We start from the raw sequence: 12,448 nt of genomic DNA, 5'->3' as shown, positions 1-12,448 counted from the left end.
GCTATGGAAACATCCAGTGCTAGAGACCAGACATGGGTAGTTATCTTGTATGACATGCTGTTTGATCAATCAAATAATAATGTTCCAAAAAAGTCAAAGAAATGTTTTAGATCCTTTATGAGCAACTAACAATACATACAATCTTGAAGTGATGAAACTTATGAAACTAAAACTAGCGATATTAAACATACTTAAGTGAAGTTCAGTAGAGTTAAGTGATTTCAAATGTACTTAAGTGAAGTTAGTCCATCAACAAAAGATATGACACCCTGCAGCTCCCAGCTCTAATCTGCCCAGAACAAAGCACAAATATGTAACTTAATGCCCCTGCCAACGTGACTAGCATAATAAACGTGGAATACAGAATACAATGCAGATAGAAAACAGATGCATGGCATCTACAGGAACTATATGTTCTGCAACATGAGATTGTTGGAGTTGTCAATAGCCGTAGCACGGAGGAAGGGGAGAGGAATGAAAACAACGAGCCTGTAGAATCAAGGAATGGAGAAAGAGATTATTAACAGACTGGGTTATGAAAATGACCAGGTCATGAAGTGTCAAACTAAGGATCCACAACAAACAGGACAGAGTAGATGGCAGCAGGTAATCCAAACTAGGTTACACATTGTGGAAGAACAAAGACAAACTTTAGAAAGTGTAGAGCCCCCGGCTGAAGGAATGTTCTGCTCTGAATAAAAGGAACAGAAAAAAAATCAGAATCAGGTTTAATATCACTGGCACTCTTGTGAAATTCATTGTCTTTGCAGCTGCAGTACAGTGCAGTACATAATAATGAGAGAAACGTGAATTACAGATCTATATACATTAAACAGTTACATTAAATAAGTAGCGCAAAAATAGAAACAAAAAAATATCGAAGTAGTGTTCCTGGGTTCAATCCGATGGCAGAGGGAAAGGCACTGTCCCTGAATCAGTGTGTGTGCCTTCAGGCTTCTGTACCTCCTCCCTGATGGTAGAAATAAGAACAAGGCATGGCATGGATGATGAAGGTCCTTAATGATGGATGCCGACTTTTTGAGGCGTCACTCCTTGAAGATGTCCTGGATACTATGGAGGCTAGTTCCCATGATGGAGCTGACTTAGTTTAAGACACTCTGCAGCTTAGTTCGATCCTTTGCAGTAGCCACCCACTCCCATGCCAGTCGGTGATGCAGCCAGTTAGAATGCGCTCCACAATACCACTGTAGAAATTTGCCAGTTTCTTTGGTGACATACCAAGTCTCCTAGAAACATTAATGTCCCTGAGTCGTCAAAAATAAACAGAAGAAAAGACAGGGCTGAAGGACAAGAAGAAATCTGAAAGAGAGTTCAGAGACTGATTTTTTTTTTAATGCAATGCTGATCATTCAAGGTTCAAAGAAATTTATTATCAAAGTACATATATATCACCATATCCAACTCTGAATTTCGTTTTCTTGTGGGCATACACATTAAATCCAAGAAACATAACATAATCAATGAAAGACCACACCCAACAGGACAGACAAATAACTGTGCAAAAGACAACAAACTGAGCTAATACGAAACAGTAAATAAATAAATAGGTAGATAGATAGATAGATAGATAGACAGAATATCTGTGGGAGGAGAGAGAGCAGCGTGCCGCGTGTGCGCAGCCCTCCAGTGAAAAATGATATCGTATCCGTTAAATAGGGGGCGTGGATAATTTTGACTTGATGGAGAGGGACGTGAAAGTACAGAGGAACATCTGGAGAAATTTCTGAAACACTCGTTCGCTGCTGTCGTTACTGCGTGGTCGAGAATCTTCCGGAGGGTAGGCCTCAAAATCCCCGGCTTTGCCTGCTGTTGGTGACCGAGATTGAGGTCGAATCGTTCGGACAGAGATGGCGGTCAGTACTCGGTGTGGGAGAGCTGATTCGGAGACTCGAAGTTTTCGGATGACTCAGAGACAGATTGTGGTCAGGCATGGCAGGGAGAGTTTTTCTTCCTTCTCCCGTCTGCGTGAGATGTGGGACATTTGAGAGACTTTGAACTTTTTACTGTGCTCACGGACTTCTTCATCAAGTTATGGTACTGTTGCACAGTTGTAACTATATGTTATAATTATGTGGTTTTGTCAGTTTTTTCAGTCTTGGTCTGTCCTGCGTTTTGTGATATCACACCAGAGGAAATATTGTATCATTTCTTAATGCATGCATTACTAAATGACAATAAAAGAGGACTGTGTGTCTTCATAATCTAATCTAATCTAATAATCTAAATGAGTCAGTAGGTTGTGGGAACAGTTCAGTAATGGGAGGACTGAAGTTGAGTGAAGTTATCCCCACTGGTTCAAGAGCCTGTCAGGATCTGATACTGTAGAAGGGCTGGAAGTCAATAATCAGCTCACTGGCCTTGCCAACATTGAGTGAGACATTGGTGTTGAGGTACCATTTGGCCAAACACATAGTGGGAGTATCAGCTATTGTTTGCTCTCCTACCTCTGTCACATTCTGCACCATCGAAGCCAATGGAAAGGAATAGTTGTGTCGAAATAACTAGGTAGGATGTATGATTAGAAGATTGTAATCATGAATTTTTGGGCTCAGTGAAGTTGCATATTCCCTGCTTTATTTAATTAAAATAGACAAATAAACATTGTACAGAATGAGACCATTTGTCTTGGTGCATTTTCTCTGTCACGTACTGTATGGAATGTGCTTCAGTCTCAAACCAGTTCAGCCCCAGTAACTGGGACAACTCTATCTGCAAAATGTGGGGGCTGTCTAAATCACTTATTGAGAACAGAGAACTTATTATAGGCTGTAGGCTGACCATTGAGAATCCAACTTCCATTCAATATCAGACTGATTGTCTACCTGTCAACTAGTTAAGATAGAAACATAGAAAACCTACAGCACAGTACAGGCCCTTTGGACCACAAAGTTGTGCCGAACATGTCCCTACCTTAGAAATTACTAGGGTTACCCATAGCCCTCTGTTTTTCCATGTACCTATCCAAAAGTCTCTTAAAAGACCATATCGTATCCGCCTCCACCACTGTTGCCAGCAGCCCATTCCATGCACTCAACACTCTCTACGCAAAAAAAGTACCCCTGATATCTCCTCTGTACCTGCTCCCAAGCACCTTAAACCTGTGCTGTCTTGTGGCAGCCATTTCAGCCCTGGGGAAAAAGCCTCTGACTATCCACACAATCACTGTCTCTCATCATCTTATACATGTTATACACAAGATGTTATCAGCATTATTTATTTACTTACTTATTTTATTTCATTGGCACAATCTGATTACCTTTGCACATTGGTTGTTTGTCAGGCTTTGTTTTGGTGTAGTTTTTCATTGATTCTATAGCATTTCTTTGTTTTCCTGTGAATGTCTGCTAGAAGATGAATTTGGGGTAGCATGTGGTGACGTGTATGCATTTTGATAATAAATTTACTTTGAACTTTGAAGATATAGTAGATTGTAGTTAATTGGTCTATCAGTTAATTGGGGCAGCTGCTTATTTGAGACGACTCTCAAAGAACAAAAACTAACTGAGAAAATAGCAGGGATTCCCTTTGTTAATTTGGGGCACTACACCACTTAATTCGGGCAGGAAACTATTACCAGTGAGTTTCTAAATAGTGTCAGTCGCGCACACTTGTGTGGCTATTAGACACTACACCGTGCTTAGAGCGAACCGTTTTTAAATAGCGTCAGTTGTGTGTATTTGTCTTCAAAGAGCAGCAATTTTCTCATTGATAGTTGGCGAGAAATAAGCAGTAAGAAAATTTAGAACTGTTTTGCTCACTGTGGTTTCAAGCATTCAGACTTGGAGCTGCCAGCAACAGCTGGGAGTGAAAATGAAATAATTTCACTACTTCAAGAACTATGAAGAATTTGAAGATATTGACAATTATCTTGAATGTTGCAATGAAAATGAAGATTTGGAGGATGTAATCATCAATAGCATTGTATGGAGGCAGTGCATTATCTGCATTAAGTGTCTGTGCTGATTTTGTTCATTTACAAAAGAGCATGACACAGATGAATTCCTCTGTTGATAACTATTAGGAACTAATATACATTCTTGTAGTACTGTAGTGGTATCGGTAGAGATGCTGCCTGGCCTGCTGCGTTCACCAGCAACTTTGATGTGTGTTGCTCGGTGGTTTTCTAATTTGTTCTGTATTTCACTTACCTACACAATTTATGTAATTTTTTTATACCTTTTTAACTTATAATTGGAACAACCACTTAACTGGGCCAAAATGTACTGGTCCCAATTAACTGGAATTCACTGTATTTTGGAACTGCAGACATTCCACCTTTTCAGTGAAAGTATATCTAACATGCTACAGATCCAGGACTTAATAAGTGACATTTTTTCCAAAGATACACTTGTTCCTTATTTACACAGTAATGGCGGTTGAGATGTGATGTTATCTTCACTCACAGTTCCAAGCCCTTCATTACGCTGTATCAACATCACCAATGGTTCTGCCTTAAAGCTTGCATCAGTAAAATGTTTGGGAGGCAATTACACAGGGCTTCACCCCTCCATATCCAGTATGGCTAGACTAGTCTTTACTGAGTGATGTGTGCCAGGCAGGAATCCACATGAAAGCACAACACCAGATTCCTCAGCAGGAGAATCTCTCTCGGATTCTCATCAACCAAGTTGAACATATTTTGGAGATCATTTTCATTTTATTGGAGTTTCTTGTCTAGAGAATTGGGAAACAAAGCTTTTCTTTAATTACTTCAGTTTGATGTTTTCACTAAATAGTGAATATTGTAAGGTGCCTTTAATTTATCTTTGCATTTTTGCTTAAATTCATTTACATTAATTTTTTATAGACTTTAAATGTTTTCAGAATATCAAAGGCATTTTAAAATAGGGATTGGACAGGAGACAAAGCCTCAGTAACAGTAAAAGTTTGGAAAGCTCTCCTGGTGTCTTCCTCCATTCAAAGCGAATTATCGAAGTTCAAAGTAAATTTATTATCAAAGTACATATGCCCTGAGATTCATTTTCTTGGTATTCACAATAAATACAAAGAAAGAAAAATAATAATAATTACAATAGTAATAAATAAACAATAAATGTTGAAAACACCAGAAGAGGAATCCTTGAAAATGAGTCCATAGGTTATGGGAACAGTTCAGTGTTTGTCTGAGTGAAGTAGAGTGTGGTTGCCCCTCTTGTTCAAGAGCCTGATGGTTGAGGGGTAATGACTACTCCTAAGCTTGGTGGTGTGGGTCCTGAGTCTCCTGTACCACCTTCCTGATAGCAGCTGTGAGAATGGAGAATGGATGCTGCTTTCCTACAATAGCGTTCAATGTAGATGTGCTCAATGATGGACTGGTCTGTATCCGCTACTTTTTCATTGGAGAGCAGAAGTGATCTCCAGTGAAATTTTGCAAAAGCTGAAGCCAATTCATTCCACCTCAAATTCTGACTCCACTGATCTTATCTGTGATTGTGTGGGGCAATTGGAGTCAATTTAAGCTTCTGACTATACTTCTATTGCATCACTTAATTCCAGTTGTGTACAATCACCTCATTGTATCTTGCCTCGTCTCACTTGCTACTGAAACTGTGAACCATGCCTATGTCATCACTCAGTGTGGCTATCCCAGTACTCCTCTTGTTGAACTTTTGTTTTACACTTTAAATCTCGAAGTTATCCAACATTCTGCTTCCTTCTTGCATCTTATCTAGTAACCCATCATCTCTATGCTAGATGGCCAATATTGATTCCCAGTAAAGGCAGGCCTCCAGTTTAAAATTTTATTTCTTGTTTCAGATTTGCAATGATAACGTGATCTCTGTCTATGTGCCAACTCACTGCCCACTGAGTGCAGAATTGGAGAACTTTTCCAATTCTCCCCTTTGATGTTGCTCTTTCCCATATTGGCAGCCAACACTTCATCTACCCAGGCATAAATTTTACGACATTTACCAGTGATATAAAACCTGATTCTGATTCTAAAACTTTGGAGTTCACATCTCTCTAACGTTCTTTCTTCCCACTTTTGGACATTTTTGGACATCTTTGGACCCTGTGTTGGCTTCTTGGTCTAAGATCTTTTCATGTGGCTCACTGTGAAACCAGGTTTGAAAATTATTTTGTGGGGAATTTCAAGAACATTTTGCTACATTACAGATGTAACCTAACCACACAACTCAAATCGTTCAGCAATTCACATAGATATGTGTTTAAGTGATCCCAATGTGCATTCTAGGCTATACTGTAAGCATTTAGGAACTAGAGAATAATAATCCAAAACTAATAAACTGGCAGATGCTAGGTTTTAGCCCTTTGGAATTGTTGATAACAAATCTAATCAAATTTTTAAACCTGGATAAGAAAATACATTATTTTTACCACACTGACTGTTGGAACTCGAGTCAAGATAGGACATAATGGAACAAAGGAAAGTTGCGGAATGCAGAGAGACTGGGCCAGGAGCAACATATAAATAAGGTTTGTTAGCATAAATGTGTGGTTTGTTTTTGGCTGCTCATGGTTGTCATGGAGATTGAAGCTAGCAGATGATCCAAAATGAAATAAGAGGCACCGGAGTCACATTAAATTAGACAGATTAAAACTTGTAAATTGGAATTAAAAATATATTATTTTTAGAAAATAAACTTCGTTTCAATGGAATTGTAGACTTTTTGTTAACTGGAACTCTCCCTTGAATTGATTAGTATGACCATAAGACTTTGGAGCAAAATTTGGCTAATTGGCCCATCGAGTCTGCTCCACCATTTGATCATGGCTTTCCTCTCAACCACATTCTCTTGTCTTCTCCCCGCAACCTTTCACACCCTGATTTATCAAAAAATGATCAACCTGTACTTTAAGTACACACAATGACCTGACCTCAAATTGCACAGATTCTCCATCAGTATGTAAAATATTCTTTTTTTTTTGGCGTGTGCGTCTGCATGCGTGCGTCCGTGTGTGTGCAATGTTGGCGGGACGATGTCTTTTTCATGCCTTTACAAGGCGCGGAGTGAGAGAGAGAGACTGTGTGGCACATTTCGCAGTATTTTCCCTTTATTTTAAAAGGTCGAGTTGCGATCTCGATACTCAACCCGGCACGGATGGAAAGCGTACTCGAGAGCGGACCCAACTGGGTTTGAACCTGGGAACCTCCGTTGCAGAGTCTGGCGCTGATGTCATTGCGCCACCAGCCGGCCCGAGTATGTAAAATATTCTGATACTGTGCCGCAGGGTTTATTCACGCAGCTCGGCTCTTTCTTGCCTACCTCTGTCTTTTGTCCTTATTGTGACAGTTTCATTAAGCGTCTAACACCATACTAAAATCAGAGTTCCTTACTTTCCCCAAGATGGGATATTTGATAGAGTCATTGTAAAGTACAGCACGGAAACAGGCGCTTCAGCCAATCTAATCCATGCCGAACTATTTAAACTGTCTACTCCCATCAACCAGGACCATAGCCCTGCACACCCCTACTATCCATGTACCTACCAAACATCTCTTAAACACTGACATCGAGCTTACATCCACCACTTGCTCTGGCAGCTCCACACTCTCACAACCCTCTGAGTGAAGAAGTTTCCTCTCATGTTCCCCTTAAACTTTTCACCTTTCACCCTTAACCCATGACCTCTTGTTGCAGAAGTATATAAAATGATAAGAGGTCAGGTCAGAGTAGAGGCTACTCCCTTCGAAAGGTTGGAAGATCTTTTGGCAGAGGAGCTGACACCAAATGTGATCTTGACCTCCACGAGAACAAGACTTTCATATGATAACTAGTGGCTAAAGATCTTCCTGCAGAACATCACATATCTCAGTGTTGATTGTCAGGAAAATCTAAACTTGTGAGTATGTCGTCAACTACAATAATCCAAGCAGAATGCAGCTTTCGGGACTAAATAGGAATAAGATCTTTGCCAATGCCATTGTCTTTTGACCTCAAATGAAAATACACACCTGCATGCTCAAATGATCTTCATTGTCCAAAATTGCTTTTCCCAAGGACAGCAGATTCGATTCAGTCAAAAAAACAGCAAGTTCACACAACATATTACTGGTTCTATCTGTTATAGTTCCACTATGATTGTAGTGTAGAACTTTCTGCTCCAATCAATATTTGTACAAATGAGCTTTGTGAATAGTAATGTCATTTGATTGAAGTCTGATCCAGGTAAAGGTGAAGCATGCTAACATGAATAGCATCCAGGTGTACTCGATCAGTTTTATACACAGAAAAGTTACGCCCCCTTGTTAAACCTCCTCTGTAGGGGGAGGGAGGGAATGTCGACTCAGATCATGAGAGGCCTGGGTCGGGCATTTTCATGCCTTACAAGGTGCAGATTAGAAGTCTGTGTGGGGCGCCACTCCTCGCGCAGACTAGAGCAATGTGTGATTAAGTGCCTTGCTCAAGGGCACAAACACGCTGCCACAGCTGAGGCTCGAACTAGCGACCTTGTGATAACTAGACGAACGCCTTAACCACTTGGCCACGTGCCCAACACAATGTAGGGAAAAGCAAAATTGAACTACACAACAAGATTATCCATGTTATGTGAATAATTTTCTAGATTTATGTTAGTTAATTGTAAATGTAGGTATTATAGATAACTAAAAATAGCATGAATTACTAAAGGTATTAAATACTTATTGTTACTAATTTGGAGCTTTGTTCATTCTGATGTGAGTGCCAATATTCGATGTGCATTGTTATTAACATCCCTTGAAATGATGGGCTTGCTGGCCATGTTAGTGGTCAGTTAATTCAACCATATTGTTGTGCCTCTGGTGCCTCATGTAGCCACGACTGTGATATAGAAATACTCTTGTGCCTGATCTTGTGTGCATAAGATGAGGAGAGGCATTGATCGTGTGGATAGTCAGAGGCTTTTTCCCAAGGCTGAAATGACTAACACAAGAGGGCACAGTTTTAAGGTGTTTGGGAGTGGGTACAGAGGAGATGTCAGGGGTAAGTTTTTTACACAGAGAGTGGTGAGTGTGTGGAATGGGCTGCTGGCAACCGTGCTGGAGGTGGATACGATACGGTCTTTTAAGAGACTCCTGGACTCCTGGACTCATGGAGTTAGGAAACTAGAGGGCTATGGGTAACCCTAGGCAATTTCTAAAATAAGTACATGTTTGGCACAGCGTTGTGAGCCAAAAGGCCTGTATTGTAGGTTTTCAATGTTTCTGTTTCTATGATCATATACATGAGAAAGTCTACAGATTCTGGAAATCCCACAAAATGCTGAAGAAACTCAGCAGGTCAGGAAGCATCTATGGAAATGAATAAACAATCAGCATTTTGGGCTGAGATCTTTCTTCAGGACTGAGAAGGAAGGGGGAAGGTGCCAGAATAAAAAGGTGGGGGGAGGCGAAGTGATAGGTGAAGCCAGGTGGGTGGGAAAGGTCAAGGGCTAGAGAAGAATCTGATAGGAAAGAATGGACCATAGGAGAAAGGGAAGGAGGAGGGGACCCAGGGGGAAGTGATCAACTGAGAAGAGGTAAAAAGCCAGAATGGGGAATAGAGGGGAGGGGGAAAAATTTTTAAGTGGAGCGTGAAATTGATATTCATGCTATCAGCTTGGGGATTACCCAGATGGAACAAGAGGTTTTGCTCCTCCACCTTGAGGGTGGCGTCATCTTGGCAGAAGAGGAGGCCATGGCCCAGCATGTTGGAACAGAAATGGGAATCGGATCTAAAATGTTTGCTGTGCCTGATCTTTCCTTGTATATTTTTCTACCGTTGGCTTTGTCTGCCTTTAAGGACGTGCAGCACTGCACTATTTCATTGACATGGGATACATTGCAAACAGGAAATCAACTCTAAATGTGTGCATGCAATAAGTGAAACCAAAAGATGACTTGTGCTCTCGAAGCAAAGCAACCTTAACAATGAAATCCAGTTTTTTTTTGTTGTTTATAGAGAGCCAAAAAGGAAATTTAACTCAAAAATGTTTGAGGAATCTGATCACTTGGAATAATTCCTTTGAGATCTGACTTGGTAATCCTCAGACCACAGTCATGACCACAGCCTATAATCTACTAAACCATCCTCTCGTTTGGCACTGACATATCAGTGGAAATATTAGCTGAGCTATACATTGAGAGCTGGTCATTCTAGTTTTGAGACATTTGCAGCAGTATGGTGCAAGTTCCAAAAATACTTTTGAAACATTTTTAGATAATGCTATCTAACTTGAGATTTGAATGTGGCACTTAGTTGGTTAATCTTGATTTCATCTGTGCCTCTTGAAACCTTGAAGTTATATTGGCAGTGGGTAAATGAGCAAGGGAAGTAAATAACACATATAAAACACTGGAGGATCTCAGCAGGTCAGGCAACATCTATGGAGATGAATAAACAGTTGACGTTTTGGGCCACGACCCTTCATCTGGACTGGAAAGGAAGAGGGAAGATGCCAGAGTAAATACGTGGGGGGAAGGGAAGGGGCACAATCTAAAAAGTTGATAGTTGAAGCCAGGTAGGTAGGAAAGGCAATGGGCTGGAGAGGAAAGAATCTGCTTGGAGATGAGAGTGGACAATAGGAGGTAAAAGTACTGTACTGCAAGTATATGGGAGTAAGCACTCTGCTCACATTGTAAAATCCCTTTTTTGTGTTGGGCTCAAATTTGAACTAAACATCAAACCAACAACTCAGAGTTTAATTCACATAATTGAAAGGCTTGCAATTTGTGACAAGTGTTTGAAAACATTTTTATTACTTATTGGGGAAATTGTGAGAATGAGTAATATAAAACTATTCACAGTTCATCTACTCTGTTTATTGTTTGTGCACTAATATAAATATAGAGAGGGAAAAGAACTTCAGCATATATATCACAAAATAATTTTTGTTTATTATAGACATGGGAAATAACAATTCTACCAACCCTGAATTGGTTCAGTTATTGTTAATAACTTGTAAAATTGTAGTTTTTCTATAAAAACAATCCAGAAGTTTTCTGAAAAAGTTGGTTAGTAATAGAAACTTTATAACTAGCATCCTATAAAATGAATGATGTGATTCCATGAGCGTATAACTTTATTCAGACAATGTAAGGTTGTTCTACATGAATTGGCTGTCTATATGAATTCTATAGGTTCAAGCATTTGGGTATATTGGAAAATGTCCATCTCATAAGCATAATACAATAATAGAGACAGTCTCTTGAGAGAGTTGCTGGAAGTTTTCAGATGATAGTTCTTTTACATTACATTTATAGCTCCATACAGTTAGGGTATTCTGATTTATTTCACAATTGCTTAGATTCTATTGGCTGACATTCTGTGCATAAATTAGGATAGTGCCTTTGTGCTGGCACACTGAAGGAATTATCCCAGATGCTTTTCTGTAATTGTTGATGTTCTCCTCCAATTAAATCAGGTGCCAAGCTGCCAATACTAGTGCTGATAAGCAACATTCTTTCAGTAGTGCACAGGCCGAGTTAATGCAGTTGGGTTTTATCAGTATTCTGTGTGAGATGAAGGTGAAGTCTGCCGACACAGAGGGTGCAGGAGAGACAGCAGAAACGCCATGTATCTCAGTAATGGAATCAAACGGAAAACAAGCTGATCCAATGCAGTAGCTTTGTGGATTGAAACCAAGGAAGAGTTGATTTCTCCAAAATTGTAATCAGACCATTTTGAAACTTCATGACACCGCTATCCTTAGCCAATGAAGTGATCAACCCAAATTCCCATTGGACAGACTAAAACTGATTGGAAAACCATCTCACTCAGTATTCAGTATAAACACAGACTCTGCCTCCACAGCTGAACGTGTGAAGCTTTCCAAAGACTCAAAACTCTGAAAAAAGAAGTTCTTCCTCATCTCGTTCTTAAATGTTAGATATTCACTAGAGAGACTGATTAGGGTCAATGCAGTCAATGGAATAAGAGATTGGATATGGACCAATTTATTCAACTGAGAGAGTTATTAACCTGGGATACCATGTGCTAATCCATTTTCCCTACTGGAGGAAGGAAATACTGGCTTTGGAGGTGGTGCAGAGGAGATTCACCAGGTTGATTCCAGAGATGAGGGGGGTTAGCCTGTGAGGAAAGAGTAAGTCGCCTGCGACTATACTCACTGGAATTTAAAAGAATGAGAGGGGATCTTAAAGAACCTTAGAAAATTATGAAAGGTATAGATAAGATGGAGGCAGAAAAGTTGTTTCCACTGCAAGTGAGATGAGAACTAGGGGACAGAGTTTGAAAATTAAAGAGAATAGATTTAAGTTGAAGATGAGGAGAAACTGCTTTCCCCAGAGAGTAGTGAATCTGTGGAATTTTCTGAACAGGGAAGCAATTTATTTGAGACACGGTTAGAAAGATTTTTACATAGCAAGGGAATTATGGGTTATGGAGAAAAAGACACGTACGTGGAGCTGAGCCTGCAGACGGGTCAGCCATAATCTGACTGAATATTGAAACAGGCTCCACAGGCCAGATGCCCGACTCTTGCT

The 12,448-nt window shown here is 40.0% G+C and overlaps 1 protein-coding gene across 4 annotated transcripts in view; it reads left to right on the top strand.

The window, feature by feature from the left end:
• Window positions 1-12,448, top strand: part of afap1l2 (actin filament associated protein 1-like 2) — a 289,415-nt gene that overhangs the window by 70,572 nt on the left and 206,395 nt on the right. For 2 of the 4 annotated variants that reach the window (XM_063072007.1, XM_063072006.1), the window contains one exon: window positions 7,051-7,184. The exons of the other annotated variants lie outside the window; for them this stretch is intronic. In XM_063072007.1, coding sequence (XP_062928077.1) covers window positions 7,051-7,184 — 134 coding nt within the window. The remainder of the gene's footprint in view (window positions 1-7,050; window positions 7,185-12,448) is intronic. 4 annotated transcript variants of the gene reach the window in all.

This window comes from Mobula hypostoma, chromosome 19 (assembly GCF_963921235.1).
Source record: "Mobula hypostoma chromosome 19, sMobHyp1.1, whole genome shotgun sequence".
In the NCBI taxonomy this organism is placed as follows: Eukaryota; Metazoa; Chordata; class Chondrichthyes; order Myliobatiformes; family Myliobatidae; genus Mobula; species Mobula hypostoma.
Note: the sequence above shows the minus strand (reverse complement) of the source record. Positions and strands in the feature narration are given on the sequence as shown.